The 18,092-nt window shown below is 37.6% G+C and overlaps 1 protein-coding gene across 9 annotated transcripts in view; it reads left to right on the top strand.

The window, feature by feature from the left end:
• ATG10 (autophagy related 10) overlaps positions 1-18,092 on the top strand; it is a 318,724-nt gene that overhangs the window by 89,318 nt on the left and 211,314 nt on the right. For 2 of the 9 annotated variants that reach the window (XM_045074491.1, XM_045074490.1), the window contains exons 1-2: positions 4,733-6,291; positions 12,630-12,749. In XM_045074491.1, the coding sequence (XP_044930426.1) occupies positions 12,642-12,749 (108 nt within the window). In that variant the 5' untranslated portion in view covers positions 4,733-6,291; positions 12,630-12,641. The other 7 variants (XM_045074489.1, XM_004759135.3, XM_004759142.3 and 4 more) reach the window with 5 other exon arrangements.

Below are 18,092 nucleotides of genomic sequence, written 5' to 3'. Positions count from 1 at the left end.
TTGAATTGCTGATCTCATAGGTTTACAGAATCCAGGAAGAGTACTTACTAATATAAGTTTAGCTTTGAGGTTAGGGTTATTTCATATCGCTCTCATTTAATAGCCTTCAGAGAAAACTTTTAAAAAGCGTCTTTATCTAGCTCAAGGACCTACAATGTATTCTTACTGCCCACTGCTTTAAATGGAATTTTTCAAGAGTTTTAGGTTTATCAGTAAACAGCTTTCCTTCATCCAAATCGCCGGCCTCTCCATAGGCTAAATTCTCAGCTTCTTGGTGGCAAAAGGAAAGAAAGAAGCATACCACTTCTCAGGAAAAACATAGCTTCCTTGGATGTCAGTATATATCGAGTCAAATGTAGGTTGGGATTTCAGATATCAAAGTTATGCTAAGAAACCTTATGGTTAAGTTTTCTAGACTTTGTTAAGGTTTTTGTTTTGTTTTGTTTTGTTTTAATACTTATTTGACAGAGAGAGAGAGAGAGAGACAGGGAGGGAACACAAGCAGGGGGAGAGGGAGAAGCAGGCTCTCCACTGACAGGGAGCTGCATGCAGGGCTCAATCCGAGGACTATGGGATCATGGCATGAGCTGAAGGCAGATGCTTATCAACTAAGCCACCCAGGTGCCCTAGACTTTGTTAAGTTTTAACCTACTTCCCAGTGTTTCTTAAAGGGGGCTCAACTGGCATTTTGATGGGCCATCTCATACATTGTAGGGTGCTCATTGTATCTGGCCCCTGAGCACTAAACTGCAGTAGCAAATTATAACCCCTCCTCTTTGTGACAGCCTACTGTGATCTCACCCATTTCCAAATAACCCCTTTGAGAATGATCCCTCCTAATGTTGGGAACCATTGGACCATATCTGCCTGTACTTTACTACCCACCTTATACTCAAGTATTGCCATTTTATTTTTAAAGCTTAGCAAACTTTTCAGGCCCTGTGTTGAGAAGCTCTTCCATCTTTTCGGCATGGCTTTGTCTCTACTTGGTAAGCCTTTACTCACATATAAGTCCTTAAAGAAGTGAATTCAACTCTTTCAGACTCCCTCTTTTAGAGTCTTCTCTGATTTTCCCAGGAAATAATTTGACATTCCTTCCTGTGAGGATACATACACACAGCAAATGGTTAAGATATTGTAGGTGCCAAGTGAATGTAATGAAAGCTTGTGGAAATAAGACAGAGCATTAATCTAGTTGTTAATGAAGACTTTGCAAGAGAAAAAGGGGAATGTCTCTTTCATTAAAAAATGTCCAACTACTATTTTTTTTTTAATGGCACTTGGTAGTATATTTTAAAAATGCATCACTATCTATTTTCAGAGGAGCACTGAGTGTAGCTTCTGATACAGTGCTGATTTTTTCTGTATCTTCTTTTTGGGGGGGTATTTTATTTTAAAGAAATTTTGTATTAATTATTTTTATTAACATGTAATATATTATTTGCCCCAGTTGTACAGGTCTGTGAATCGTCAGGCTTACACACTTTACAGCACTCACCATTTCACCTACCCTTCCCAATGTCCATGACCTCAACACCCTCTCCACGCCTACCCTCCCCCCAGCAGCCCTCAGTTAGTTTTGTAAGATTAAGAGTCTTTAATGGTTTGTCTCCTTCCCCATCCCATCTTGTTTCATTTTTTCTTTCCCTACCCCCTAAAACCCCCATCTGCCTCTCAAAGTCCTCATATCAGGGAGATCATATGATATTTGTCTTGCTCTGATTGACTTACTTCGCTCAGCATAATACCCTCTAGTTCCATCCACGTTGTCACAAATGGCAAGATTTCATTTCTTTTGATGGCTGCATAGTATTCTATTATATATATATATTTTTTCACACACACACCACCACCACCACCATATACATATATATGTATATACATGTATATATATATATACTCTTGTATATATATATATACATGTATATACATATATATACACACACTCTTATATATATATATATAAGAGTATATATATACTCTTATATATATACAAGAGTATATATATATATACATGTATATACATATATATATACACACACACCACATCTTCTTTATCCATTCATCTGTTGATGGACATCTAGGTTCTACTGTGGACATTGCTGCTATAAACATTTGGGTGCACGTGCCCCTTTGGATCACTACATTTGTATCTTTAAGATAAATACCCAGTAGTATGATTGCTGGTCCTAGGGTAACTCTATTTTCAATTTTTTGAGGAACCTCCATACTGTTTTCCAGAGTGGTTGCACAAGCTTGCATTCCCACCAACAATGTAGGAGGGTTCCCCTTTCTCCGCATCCTTACCACCATCTGTCGTTTCCTGTCGTGCTCATTTTAGCCATTCTGACTGGTGGTATGAGGTGGTATCTCATTGTGGTTTTGATTTGTATTTCCCTGATGATGAATGATGTTGAGTGCTTTTTCATGTGTCTCTTGGTCTTTTGGATGTGTTCTTTGCAGAAATGTCTGTTCATGTCTTCTGCCCATTTTTTGATGTGATTATCTGATTTTTGGGTGTTGAGTTTGATAAGTTCTGTATAGATTTTGGATGCTAGCCCTTTATCTGACATTTCATTTGTGAATATCTGCTCCCATCCTGTTGGTTGTCTTTTGGCTTTGTTAATTGTTTTCTTTGTTGTGCAAAAGCTTTTGATCTTGATGAAGTCCCAATAGTTCATTTTTGCCCTTGCTTCCCTTGCCTTTGGCACTGTTTCTAGGAAGAAGTTGCTGTGGCTAAGGTCAAAGAGGTTGCTACCTGTGTTCTCCTCAAATTTTTTGATGGATTCCTGTCTCACATTGAGGTCTTTCATCCATTTTGAGTCTATTTTTGTGTGTGGTGTAAGGAAATGGTCCAGTTTCATTCTTCTGCATGTCACTGTCCAATTTTCCCAACACCATTTGTTGAAGAGACTGTCTTTTTTCCATTGGACACTCTTTCCTGCTTTGTTGAAGATTAGTTGACCATAGAGTTGAGGGTCTATTCCTGGGCTCTCTATTCTGTTCCATTGATTTATGTGTCTCTTTTTGTGTCAGTACCATACTGTCTTGATGATGACAGCTTTGTAATAGAGCTTTAAGTCTGGAATTGTGATGCCACCAACATTGGCTTTCTTTTCAACATTCTTCTGGCTATTCAGGGTCTTTTCTGATTCCATACAAATTTTAAAATTATTTGTTTTCTTTCTTTGAAAAAAAATGGTGGCATTTTGATAGGGATTGCATTAAACATGTAGATTGCTTTAGGTAGCACAGACATTTTCACAATATTTGTCCTTCTAGTCCATGAGCATGGAACATTTTCCCATTTCTTTGTGTCTTCCTCAATTTCTTTCATGAATACTTTATAGTTTTTTGAGTACAGATTCTTTGCCTCTTTGGTTAGGTTTATTCCTATGTATCTTATGGTTTTGGGTGCAATTGTATCTTCTTATTTGTTGAATAACTTTGGCCAGACTCATACATGATCAGTTCTTGGTTCTGGCCTAATTAGCATACATGGAGATGGGAATTATCAAGTCACACTCACTATTCAAAAGTAACGAGAGGGGCGCTGGGTGGCACAGCTGGTAAGGCATCCAACTCTTGGTTTTGGCTCAGGTCCTGATCTCGGGGTCCTGGGATTGAGCCCCATGTCAGGTTTTCTGCTCAGCACAGAGTGCACTTCAGATTCTCTCTCTCTCCATTTGCCCCTCCGGCTCCTGCTCTGTCTCTCTCAAAATAATAAATCTTAAAAAGACACCCAAAATGACAAGAGAGTTGGTGGATCAGTTTAAATCATCAGCAGTGGTGGAACAGCTTCACTTATGTGCTTGCAGAGAAGTCTTGTTTTATATAAAAGTATGGTAATATTATAAAAATAATTATACTCATGGGGCGCCTGGGTGGTTCAGTGGGTTAAGCCTCTGCCTTCAGCTCAGGCCCTGATCCCTGGGTCCTGGGATCGAGCCCCACATCAGGCTCTCTGCTCAGCAGGGAGATGTCACATAAATCTGTTGTCTGGATGGGGAAAGACCAATTGGTGAATAAGCTTGGAAGTTCAATTGAAGAAATGTACTATAGAGAGGTAGAGAGATATAAAATAAACACACTTAAAATTTTTAATTTTTCTTTTACTGATTACAACTTTTATTTAATGTTTATAGTGTGCTTAACTTTGTTGTAGATGCTAAGATACAGGCTTGTAAATCAGAAATTCTCAGATATTTAGACATTCCTCTATTGACTTTGGGTGTTCTATGAAGGAGATGGTAGAGGCTACGCAGATTTTTGTTCCTTTGTAGGTAAACTCTTCTTTTCTGCCTGTATCTTTGTTTGTTTGTTTTCTTATTTATTTATTTATTTTTTAAAGATTATTTATTTATTTATTTGACAGAGAGAAATCACAAGTAGGCACAGAGGCAGGCAGAGAGAGAGAGAGGAGGAAGCAGGTTCCCTCCCGAGCAGAGAGCCCGACGCGGGACCCGATCCCAGGACCCAGAGACCACGACCCGAGCCGAAGGCAGCGGCTCAACCACTGAGCCACCCTGGTGCCCCGTTTGTTTTCTTTTTTAAATTAAGATACTCTACTAGGATACTTCTAGGCATAGTTGTTGTTGTCATTGTTTTTTCCAATAGTTTTCTCAGAAACAAAGTGAATCCTCTCAATTTAGAGGAGTAATTATGTTTGATCTTTTTTTTTTTTTCCACCAGCTCAGGAATAATTTTTCAATGGTATGTTTGCTTATTATTTCAGTTCAGAAATGCCAGTTATTTGTAGAATTGGATTTGTATTCTTTGTCCTTCCTATCAATCAATATGCTTTGTTTTCATCTTGGTCTTTTTTCTTTTGTGTTTGGAGCACATCTCACATGTATGTGCTAAAATACTAATTAGATTTTTTCCAGCTTCTGTACTTCTATTGCTTCTCATATAGAATTTAAATCTTTACTCTTATTATATATTTAAATTCCCTTCCAGTTTTTTCTTATCCAGTTTCTTTTTTACTCTCAGCTGTTGTTTCCCACCTCATCTCTTGCTTTTAGAGGCTGTGTTTTTCTTTTCCGTTTGTCTTTTTCAGTTGGGAATGTAAAGTAGATAATTTCCAAGTTTTTCTCCTGATTCCCAGGGTAAGCCTACTACAGAAGCAAGCTTTCTCTCTTCCTCTATATGGTGGTGTCCGTCTTTCTTATGGTTGAAGAGCATCGTCTTGGTCCCACACTGTTACTGATGTTTTTGATTTTCTTAAAAATTGACGGCAGAGGGACTTGGGTAGGGATGGTATTGTTCACTCTTGTCAGAGTGAGCAAGCCCTCTGCGTCACTCTCACTACCTCTAGGTGCTGAAGGACTCTTCATCTACATGTGAGGTAGGAGAGCGAGTGTTGGAAAGATACAACAAGATTTCTGAATGATAAATCTTTCTGTACTCAGAAGAGGTCTTCCTTTGCTATTGTTTAATTTTTCAGCCCTGTGTCTATAACAAGGGGGACTGTTTCTGTGTGATTTGAAAAAGTTTATAGTTTTTCGAGTTTTTGCAGGGAAAATGGTAGTGGTGAGACTGTAATCCTCTGAGGGCTCATTCTGTTCCCACGCCTCCTGTTGCTGACTTCACAGAGTAGTATGCATTGCTCCTCTTGGCTTCACCTTCCACTTCTGGCCATGAACATTTTATTATTGAGAGAGAACTGCCTTGAAAGAGAATTAGCAATGGAAGCCAGTAGTGGAGGGGTTACCTCAGGGTCTTTTTTTTCTTTTTTGAAGGAGATGTAGAATGGAGTAGAGTGAGATGCCTTTTTAGGCTCTTCCTAACTGGACCTCCTGCTGCAGAGGCTGTAACAAGCATCCAGCTACCAATTAACATTTTTCAGTTCCAGTCCGGGTATAATGTTGTATCCTGTTTAAACTTTATTTTGGGATATATATTTCACTGGGAAAGCAAGGAGGAAAGCAAAGTGCTGAGCTTTCTAGTTAGTTGCCGCTGAGACTGAGCCAAACTTTCTCCCTTTTGCTGCTTCCCTGTGCTATTTATTGAATTACTGGGTCTATCCCTGCTGTGCCCCATCCAGGCTGTCAAATGCGTTGAAATCCAGGTCACTCACTAGTCCTATCAAAACAATCCCATCTTTTGTCTCAATTTCCTAGCATGATCCTTCCTCAAAAGTATGCCATGCTAATTACAAATATTTGTTTGGGGGATTTCAGAATCAGGTAATCTCTCTGGCCTGGGCCTTAGGTTCCATGTTTGAATTTGTACCCTGGCTCCTTCTTTGCTCTCTGAAATTTGAGGACCACTGCCCAAGGACCCCGTTAGGTAAGTGATTATCTAAATGAATTCAAGCCAAATTCTCATAAAGGGATTGGGTTCAGTTTATGTCCTTAGCTAGTAATTGCATGTTTTTCTTTAGGAAAGAGTCTAAATCTAAATTTATCATAGTGTGGAATTGTTACAGGGAGGGGGAAAATGCAGAGGAAATTGCCTACTTTTATTGTTAAAACTGGCTTTAATGTTTAGAAGTATTCATAGTATATTCAGTGGTATGTACATTTTAAGTGATCATAAGTTCTGGGAAGATTTATATTTCTTTAAGTGTGATTCTTATAAATATAAAGATTTATATTTCTTTAACTGTGATTCTGATGTACATTGATTTATAGGTTCATCAAAGGAAATGTCTCTGACCAAAAATAAAATAAAATAGAATTAAATTAAATTAAATTAAATAAACACAAAGAATCAGTTACTCACACATTAGATTAAAAATTTATGAAGTGGAGAATGGTAGTGAAAAAAATTTTTTTAACTAAAAAGGAGACTGAACAATGATTATACACAGTATTAGAATTTACTGGGGTTGTTTTCTGAAAACATAATTAGTAGCAGCAGAATAAGCTTTACACTGTATAGTCTTAGGGCTAACCTCTAGTTTAGAAAGACTGCCTTCACTTGGTGGGAAGAAAAATTATTCTGCCTTCCCAATCTTTAGCCTCTGCTGAAGCAGTTAAAAAAAGGTTTTGATTGTTTGAGCTAAAAAAAATAAATAAAAAAATAAAATCAAATAGCTTTCCAGCAGGAGTAAGACTCAAGCAAAACAGATGCATTAACAACTTATATTTTATGTCATGAAAGAGCTCAAACTCATTTCTAACTTTTACTTATAAGAAATGAGAAGTTCATTGTTTAGGATGAGATGAGAATTGTAACTAGTCTTTCTATTGAACGTTTACTTGTGTTCTGTTTTCATCTCTAGTCTAAATTTAAGATACCTTAAGTCTAGAAATGGAAACAGGTCTAAGGAGTTTTACATTTGCAAAATAAAGTTTTGCCATTTTTGCTTAAACTGCAGTTGTGATTATTTCTATTTTTAAAAAAAGATTTCATTTATGAGCCAGTGAGAGAGGGCACAAGCAGGGGGAGGGATAGAGGGAGATAGAGAAGCAGGCTCCTCACTAAGCAGGGGGCCCAATGCAGGGCTCCATCCCAGGACCCTGGGATTATGACCTGAGCTGAAGGCAGATGTTTAACTGACTGAGCCACTCAGGCAACCCCAAGTTATTTTCATTTTTGACCATAATTTCAGCCATCTCATAGTAGAAAGTTCTAATACTCTAATTTCTGCCTCTACTAGTCTATATATTTGGTAGAAGATCAGAGTGTTATATATTGTATTATATATTGAAAAGTACATATGAAAATGTTGATTGTATTATATTTTCATTTTTAATGAGTTGAAATATTCTTACTTGAGCAAAGAGACAATAATTATTCAGTGGTATTTCATTATGGCATATTACGATGATTCAAGTTGAGATGGATAGCATTTTAATATAATATAGTTCCTAATTTTGTAATCAAGCTGTAAGTGTTTATATTATTATATGTAATATCCTTCAGCAAAGCCCAGTCTTTAGATAATTTTGTAAGTATTCAACCAAATATTAATTAGTGCTTTGATGTGCTCTCATCTTGTTAGTGGTACAGTGCTGTTAATTAGATAAACTATGGCTATTGAGTGAAATTTTATGTTTTGACTAACATTTTGAATAGTTCAGTAAACCTCAAGTAACTGGGGGGGCTTCAGGAATGGAATATTTTTACTTTAGTTCAGTTTTGTTGTTAAGTAAGGGTTTGTTTGAAATTTATAAAATATGCCAAAATGTATTAGTATTTTTTTATGTATTAAATTCAGTTTTCAGTTGACTTAGTATGTCTCAATATATGTCAGGGTCACTGTATCATTAGAAAAACTAATTTTCTGACTGCTTTGTTTTGGTCTTGCTAGTCTACTTTTGTATCCTCCCCCTGAGTGATCAAGTGTGCTCTGTTATCTATAATGTTGATTTAAATCAATATGTCCGGCCCAGATTTCTCTTTCTTTCTGAGTTCCAGATCCATCTCAAAACGTCCGCTAGATTCTCCTCACATGGGTATTGCACAGGTATTTCAAACTCAAAATCAGTGTGATTGAATTAAGTCCATCTCACTCCCCAAACCTGTTCTTGCTCAGTGTACCACCACCTACGGTAAAGAGCAGGGAATCTTCCTTGAATCTTTTCTCCCACAGATCCCTCACCTACCAAGATCCACCAGTTGTCATGAGTATACTATCAAAATACCTTTTGAATCCTCCCCCTTTCTACCCTACTTCCAGTCTTTGGCTCTGTTTAGAATTATTTTGTCTTTCCTGTATTATTGCAAGAGACTTTTAATAGGTGTTCATCTAGTCAGGCAAGAACTGCAGTCTCGACCAGAAGCCAGAATGCAAATACCAGTTTACTCCCACAGTCAAAACCCTTTTGAGCCCTCAAGCTAGCATGCTCTCCTTCCTTAATAACCCTCCTCTACCGCTGTATTTCAGTCAAGCAAGAGTTCTTTAATTACCGGACCTTCCCTTTTATTCAGATTTTTGGACATTCTATTCCTTTGCCTCCTTCCTTTGCTTAGTTAACTTCTATTCTTCCTTTTAATGTCTCCTTAGATGTCACTTTCTTGTGTGTGCACTGAAGCACCTTAACCAGGATTTCGTGCATAACCCAGAGATACTTTAACATACCTGAAATGTTTGAGAAGACTGCCTCAGTAGAAGCCCCTGCATTTTATTGTCTCTTATGTACTCAGAATTCCTGTACGTGGTGCTTTCCTTTCCCAAACCTGTTCTCCCACTGTTCTCCTACCCTCTCAGATTTTGTTATGATCTCTGGAGCACACATCCCTAATAAACAAACTTATCTTGATCCTTAACGCGTTATTGTCTTTACTACATTCTGTGGAGTAAGTTAAGTGTTCCCAGAAAAAGAATTTTATGGTCAAAAATGTCAGGAAACCCTGAGTTAAGTTTCCCCATCACAATGTATATTGTGAATCTCCAGGGTGGGGGTAGTGAGTGGATATATACCGTGGATCAGTTTCCACACTTCATCTCACATGGTGTTAACATCTTCACAGGTCACTGCTTCCACTAACTAGTTTTAAAGGAAATTTGGCTTTGAAACAAGAAACAACAAACAAAAACTGAAACTGTTTGAGTGGAAGTGCTCCTTCCTCCAACCTATGAATTGTAGGATCTGGAGATGACTGGTAGCCTCTACTTCCCCAGAGCAAATTTTAGGTCACTGCTTCTTTAGCTTCCTGTAGATATCCCAGCACTTTTAGGGCTTCTTTGAAAATCTTTTGAGGAATTTTATATCCTATGAAATTCAGCTCTACCCAATATAGCGAGCTAGGTCTTTTTCTCACATATTCGCTGGTAGTGTCACATATCCCTTTTTACTGGTAGTGGCTCCTTTTTGCACTATCTTGAGAAGGAATCCAAGGCTGTGTTTTGGCTCATCAGGATCACCTGTATTAGTTTATTAGTGATTATTCTTGATGGATTTAGCATTATACACCATCTCCTACCATTTGTCCCTTGTCATTTACAAATCGCTCATTTGATCTTCCATCTTTCTTCAAGAGCTCTCCACCCCCCCAACTCTCCAGATAATTCTAAGTGACTTCAGCATGCATATGAAAAGCAGCAAATATAAGCTTCATATTTTTCTAAAGCTCTGAGCTCCAGCGACCTGTATCTGTAAGTTACTTTATATCCTTGCTGAGACCTCCTGAAGTTCTAAAGTCTCAATGTCTTCTGGTCTTCCTTCCTTTCACTATGGTAGTTCTTAGCCATTTTTAGTATCTGATATTCTTTGATACTACCATGTTTTCCCAGCCCCTTCAATCTTCTCTTGGTATTTTTACTTTCCTGCCTCATCTGGAACTATGAGCTTATTCTCACTAGCATATTTTATTTCTTCTCCCTTTATCCTTCCACTGAATCAACCTGGCAAAACCTCAACTTTGCACGTGTGCTCAGTGCAGCTCCCTGCTGGTTCCTGTACCTGGGGAGCTGAGCATTGCTAATGGTAATCACAGCACCCTTCCTTCTTGTGTGGCATGTAAGTCTCCCATCAAAATTTTATTACTCTTCAGTATTGTACCTTTGAAGCTTTACCTCTGCCATTCTGCTCCAATAGAGAGCAGACAAGTTTAACTTGCACGTCACTAGAGTATATCTGCCTGCACTTCCTGCATCATGTTTGTGAGATCAGACTTGGAGTTCTCTGCACCCTAACTTGCCTTTGTTCATACCATTCTCCCTGCTTGGACTACTGTTCTCACCCTTGTGCTTTACCCAATGACAGTCTGCACTACACAAACTCTTCTATAACTTCAAGATTCATCTTCATGCCCCACCCCACACACCCTCCCACACTATCCCCTCTTGGTAAGGGACTCAATCATTTGTATATACTTTAAACATAAATGCTGTTTTCCAGTGCTGTAAGGATTGAGAGTTGATCAAGTCACTGAAAAAGTTCATTAAAGCTAGAGTTAAAAAAAAATACATGTAGACATGAAACATTTTATTTAAGCTTAGAACAGAAATACATTCCTGTCAATTGTCTCATGTATGACCGAGGGATTTTCTTTGAGTATGTAAACTTGAATGGAATTCATTGTTCCTTCATGAATATACTGAACGCAGAATGCATCCTCTAGATTTCTAGTTTGCATTTAAAAGAAAGAACTCAAGCTATTTATGTAGCAATGTGAGCACAGGATCCTATATTTGTATGGTTTTTTTCCCCCACCAGTCTTTTCAGTTGCATTGTCCATACCTACTTCAATAAGTAGGTATTTTTTCTTATGGGGACTTACCTTTATAAAGTCTTTCTAAGGCATTAAATCATAAAAATAGCAGTTATTTTTCTTTTTTACTTGCATTTTATGGATTTGGTTTGTGTAGCATTTAATTAAAGCATGTATTTATGATATACAGATGTGGTTTGTGAATATAAACTCAACTGATGGTAGCAAGGTGCTCATGATCAGCATGTTGTAGACATCAGTATTTACCAAGGGAATGGATAGTTGTCAGTTAACTTGGCAAGTTGATTGACTGGAGGTTGGTTAAGAGAGTTTCTACTATAATGATTTTTATTGCTTATTTCCCTTCCCTCCTTCATTGTGAGCTCTTATAAGGCAAGGAATATATATACACACACACACACACACACACACACACACACATATATATTTTCATTTTGTATATCTAACCTTCACCTATGCATAGTACCTACTGTAGATATTCAGTCTGTGTTTCTTGGCTGAATGAGCACATTCTTCTTTAGGTCATACTAAATTTGAATAATCAGAAAGAACGCTGTACTAAGAATCAGTTAGTATAGACAGATCACTGGCCTTAGAGCCACATTGGGGTTTGAATCCTTTCTCATTTGCATTTCTTGAGCAGATTTCTTTCTCTTATTCTTTTGGGGAATGGGGGTAACAACAGTCTTTGGGTTGTGTGAGGATTAAATGGAGATGTAAAGTGTTTAATGTAGTGCTTGACACAGTAAGCAATCAACAAGTGGTAATTTTCCTGATGATGCTCAGTACCAGTGAGGAAAATCTAGGAATTCAGTTGGTTTAACTTTTTCATCAAAGGTCTTGAACTATATAATTTAACAATTTCCTTCTAGCCCTAAATTTCTCTTATTATAAACAATGGTTCATGTTTTAGATAGATTTTTGTAAGAAAGTTGTGGCTATTGCTTGACTCGTTACATTTGTAGATTTGATAAAGTGGATCATTACTTAGGTGATCATAACCTTACACCTTGAAAAACAAAACTTTTAGGCTTGAGAACATCATTGGTTAGTGAACTGAACTCTCTAATAAAGTGTGAAGAACAGAAGAGCAGCTCAGCTTTACTAAGCACTACTACACTCTCTATGTAAGAGCTAAGTAAGGTAGAAAGTAGAGAAGGAAGCTCTGATGAGATTGTTTAGAAGCACTAGCTTAGAAGAAGTGAGATAAAATTAAGCTCTTGAAACTAAATTTATGGACAGATTTAACTTTTTGAACCATAGATGTGTATTTGTTATAAATTTAGGTTTTAAGTTTTCATGTTGACCACATTTTCTTTCTGATTAAAAAATGGGGATAGGGTAAAACGGATGGAAACATAGTGCTTTTTTGGAATGACTCTGAGGATATTTCTCATTCTATGTCTCAAATTTTGGTTTGTTTAAAGAAGTAAGTGATGTAGCAGAATTCCTTTTAGCATTCATTCTACAGCTCATACTTATACTTAGTTTTTATATTACAGTTATCATTTAGTATGGAAGAAGATGAGTTCTTTGGAGAAAAAACATTTCAGCACTTTTGTGCAGAATTCATTAAACATTCACAGCAGATAAGTGATGGTTGGGAATGGAGAACTTCGAAGGTAAGAACAGAAACTTTTATTTTCTATTTTAATAAAGTGTTTTTTTTTTCCTTCGGCTGTATAAAGCCTCAGTAATTTAAACTAATATATGAAAGCTAGTTTGATTTAGTAAAAGGCTTAAATTGAAGACTGTTTTAAAACAGATGTCCATTTTATTGTTTCAACTATATATATTTATTATAATTGGGCTAATGAAGTATTATCTAGAAAGGTCCTTAGGTGACCTCCTTTAATTTAATAGATAAGAATGCTTAGCATATTAATTATCTGAATGTAAACAGATGCTTCTGTGGTGCTTCAAACCATTTATTTACACTATTTATTTTCTTAGGAAAGTGCTTTTGTCTGGAGAGTGGAAAGATAATCCTGAAACCAAACCAGAGTCAAACAATCACAAAGTCTGAAATATTGAGGAATGAATTAATTGGAAATTTCTTAATGATGTAAACACATTCCAAAGCATTCTTTCTTTGGTTCTATTCAGTAATAATGATGTAAAAGGTCTATGGACTCATCTATTTCTACACGTTATACTTAGTATGGATTATACTTAGTAAGGTTTCTCTGCCAAAAGCTCCTTGAGATAATTTTCTGATAGGATAAATTTTCTCTACTTGATTTTTTAATCTGATACCTAAAAAAAAGTGGTGATTCCCAGTTTTTGTGATTATTGGCTCTGTTTGCTCTATGAACTCTGAGAAATGTGAATACTTTAGAGCTGATTCCTATGATTCAGAAGTAGGACAGGGAAATGCAGTTTTTGACCCGATCCACAGTGTCACCAGAGAGAGAAGCTGTGATTTCCCTTTGGGTCATGTGCCAGCTAAGCTTTCATGGGGTGGGAGTGGGGGAATATCACGAGAGACTCCAGTCCCACTCTTTAAGTTAGTGACTGGACAGTTGATTAGGCATCTCCTGCTCTGGGATAACATGATTTTATTAGTAGTACCTTTTATTAATCTTTTTTCTGAGTGTTTTATAATTTTGATTGCTATTGTGTTGAGTGTTTATTCATCTTTATTCATCTTTTCTTTTCTTCATCCTGACTTTATTTATTTATAATCAGAGATAGAGAGCACACAAGGAGAGGGAGTGACAGACAGAGAGAGAAGCAGGCTCCCTGTTGAGCAGGGAGACCATTGTGGGACTTGATCCCAGGACCTTAGAGTCCTAACCTGAGCTGAAGTTAGCCGCTTAACCGGCTGAGCCACCCAGGTGTCCCCATCCTGACTTTAATATCATGTTTCTGATATATGATTTTTTAAAAATTTGGCTGTTTATTTATTGGATAAATGTAGGTTTCTGATCCTGTTTGATCTGTAATAATTTGTATGGTTATTCCTGAGAAACTTTTCCTTTCCTTTCCACAAATTTTTTTTAATAAATTTTAAAAAAGAAATTTTCTTTCATTTTTTTTGTCTGCTTTGTTTATTCTTCTTCTTCTTATTATTTTTAAATTAAATTTATTTATTTTCAGCATAACAGTATTCATTATTTTTTCACCACACCCAGTGCTCCATGCAATCCGTGCCCTCTATAATACCCACCACTTGGTACCCCAACCTCCCACCCCCCCGCTACTTCAAACCCCTCAGATTGTTTTTCAGAGTCCATAGTCTCTCATGGTTCACCTCCCCTAGAATTAGAATAATAGATGTTCCAGCTACTATTTCAGTGACCTGGTAGAATGCGGGAGGAAAAGTTTAGGGAGGGAGATGGGACTGTGTGTGTGTACATGTGCATGAGCGCATGTCCACGCATGTGCACACACACACACACACGTTTGTTGGGGAATGCTGGGAAGGGTCTCCAGGAGGGAGATTCATGATAATATTATATCTGTTAGAAATGTGTTCTGTGAATTTGTTGAAACTAGTGTGCCAAGAACTAGTTTCCAGGATTTGCTTTTATTCTTGTCTGTCCTTTGCTTCAGGGGTGGGGTATGGCTGTCATTGGCTTCTTGTTCATTTCTATTGCCTGCTCAGTTAGGAAAGTTACCTACCCTTCAGAGTTAGAATTGCACCTCTAATTAAGGGCAGGTTTTTTTGTTGTTTGTTTTTTAATGTGGAGGTGAGCCCATAGATAGTACCAAAACAAAACAGAACACTGTTTAGAGAAAATCTTTGTAACCTTAGGGCAAGGACTACAGACTCAAAAGCCCTGGAGTCCAGGGATTTGTAACATAAATGGATCAAGCTGCCAGGTACAAGACAATCTGGACCCTGAGTCCTAAGGGCTGTGCCCAGCAGAGTGTTTGTCCTCTTGCCAGGTTGGGAATGTGACACAGGGGTTACCAGACCTTTCAAGAAAAGTAAATTTACAGATATTGGCAACTACTTAAAAAACTTCAGAAACAGGACTAAACCCAACATGCTACTGATGAATAATATGTGGGATATGTGTGGTGATTTACATTCTGTTGTTGGGTATGTGTGTGGTACGACTGTGGTTTCTTACCCTGCCCTACTTCAGTGCATGTTGCTGATCTGAATTAGTAAAGGGGGCTCTCGGCAAAGCAGATACCTCTCTTGTGAATTTTGGTTGGTTAGTATTTTTGCGACTTAATATCTGCAGTGCTGTCCCACTTTTTTTTTTTTTTTTTTTTTTTATTTGACAGGCAGAGATCTCAGGTAGGCAGAGAGGCAGGCAGAGAGAGAGGAGGAAGCAGGCTCCCTGCAGAGCAGAAAGCCCGATTCGGGACTCGATCCCAGGACCCTGGGATCACGACCTGAGCCGAAGGCAGAGGCTTTAACCCACTGAGCCACCCAGGCACCCCCTGTCCCACTTTTATGAAGGAAATTCTGAATCACTCCCTTGGTTTTTTTTCCTTCAAACTTTCATTCAGTCTTTATCTCAGTCTTTTCTGGGACTGTTTGGCGAGAATACTTATACTGTTGTTTTACTTTATAGGCTCCAGAAATTTGTTTTTATTTAATCAAAAAAATAGTAGTCTTGAGGTAAAATTGGGAAACAAGCTGTGTGTGAGGCCGATGAACCCTCCTACAGTCAAGAGGTTGATCATACCCATTACCCCCAAGAGGTTGCTTTTATACCTTTATAATGCCTCCCTCTGCCCCTGAAAGTTATCTATTATTTTTTTTTTCTGACAGTTATTTTTAAAAAGGATCTTATTTATCCCTTTATATAGAGCCTCCTTTAAAGAGTACTCAGACCTTCAGGTTTGTTTATAAATACCTCTCAGGAAGGTGGCATACTCTTGTTGAAGGCCATTGTTTAACATAATGGTCTTTTAGATATTAAAGATATTCGTTAAGAGCATGGACTTCAGAGTTAGACATGGCTACAAATCCTTGCTCTACCATTTACAAGCTGGATTTTGGACAGATTTCTTAAAGTTTCTAAACTTCATTTTTTTTTAACCTATAAAATAGGAATAAAAATAATACCCACCATATAGTATGGTAGTTGTGTAGATTAAATGGAATTTATATTCAAAGAGTTTAGCACAGTCTCTGGCATATGGAAAGCCATATTATGGTTATGATTTTTAGCTAGTTGTTTGAAATTTTTCAGTCTTTTATTTTAGAAATAATGCTATAAATGAAATTGTAGTTAAATTTTCAGAAAACTCTATAAAAATCTATTTACCACCGAATATACAGTGCTGGTCTTTAGTGTTTTATTCTGAGTCCTCCAGGATGAGAGGAAGAGCAAAAGATGGCAAACAACAACGAATGCATGCAATGAAGGCATTTTTTCCCCCAGATTTTATTTATTTATTTTAGAGAGAGTGAGTGCATGCGCGCACACTCCTGCGTACTCAAGTCCAGGGTGAGATCGGTGGGAAGGGGCAGAGGGAGAAGGAGAAGCAGGCTTCCTGCTGAGCAGGGCACCTGACCTGGGGCTTGATCCCAGGACCCTGAGATCAGGACCTGAACAGCCACTTAACCGACTGAGACATCCATTTCAGCCACCTCTGAAATACAATATTTAGAGAGACACAGAGAGAGAGAGAGAGAGAGAATGAACAAACACAGGGGAGAGCGGAATAGAAGAGTCTCCAAACCTAACATACTGAATATTTTTGTTTTGAAATTATTAAGCAAAAGGAAAGAAATAAGCATTTATCTTACCTTTACTGTATTTTTTGTATTTCATGTTAACTAAATAGACTAACTTGATAAGGAAACTTTTCCCCCCAAAATTCCATCTGATAAATGTAGAAAGGATGGTAGAATTAGAAAATCACTACTTTTCAGTCCATAATGAAATGAATTAGGTGGCAGTAATCAGTGGATGAAATTATTAGGTGAAGGGTTAATGGGGAATTTACAAAGGAGGGATTGAACTATCATCACCTGAACCCTAGTGATTAATCATGGCATTACTATGGCATTACTAAAAATAGTACATCCAGATATTGTATACTTGCTGAAGTTTTATAATATGAATCGCAGAGCACAATCCATGAAATATTCTTGCCCAAAATATTGAACCTGAATAGAATCAATTAAGGAAGTCAAGTGATGGAGAACCAAGCTAATTGACACCACAGGAAACAAATAGAGAAATAAAGAAATCTAAAGGACAACTGACTCAATTTCCTTAAAAAGTTAATGGTTCGGTAAAGAAGTGAGGAGAGGATTGCATCTCTAACTATCTGGTATTGAAGACCGAGCTTGTTTTGTATTTAAAGTATCCTTTTTGGGGGGGTGCTTAGGTGGCTCGGTCAGTTGAGCATCCGACTGTCTCAGCTCAGGTCATGATCGCAGGGTCATGAGATTGAATCCCATGTTGGGCACCCTGCTGAGCATGGAGCCTCCTTTACATTCTCTCCTTCCCTCTCCCTCTGCTTTTGCCCCTCACACAACTCTCTTAAAAAAAAAAAATCCTTTCTGGGCATCGACCAGTAGGTGGTCCTCGTGTGCAGCCCAGGTCATATGTGAATTACTATGGAGGGGTGAGGACCACCAACCTGGTTCAGGGTGGTAGGTCCACTGACCATGCACTTGGATGTTTTGACAGTGTCAGCTTGCTATGAAAGTATCTAAATCCTTACTTTTCCGTTTTGACTTTATCTTACCTGAATTTATGTTATTGACCTATAACAAAAAGTTTGAGCACCGGTAACAGTTTCTGGATTGACAGCAATTACTTCTTGAGCTGACAACAGTTCAGACCATATTTTAAGCAGCACTACTCTAGATTAAAAGAAATTCAAGAGACATATCCTAATGTAACTTGTGAACCTTATTTGGAGCCCAAGTCAAACAAATCAACTATAAAAGGACCTTTTGGAACACAATTAGGGATATTTGATTATGGAGTAAAGTATAAGATGACACCTATTTAGCTTAACAAAATAAAAGACAAATCAGGGGT

This window comes from Mustela putorius, unplaced genomic scaffold, assembly GCF_011764305.1.
Source record: "Mustela putorius furo isolate JIRA1106 unplaced genomic scaffold, ASM1176430v1.1 tig00537350_pilon_pilon_pilon, whole genome shotgun sequence".
NCBI classification, from domain to species: domain Eukaryota; kingdom Metazoa; phylum Chordata; class Mammalia; order Carnivora; family Mustelidae; genus Mustela; species Mustela putorius.
The sequence above is the reverse complement of the archived record's forward strand: the minus strand, read 5'-3'. Positions and strand labels throughout refer to the sequence as shown.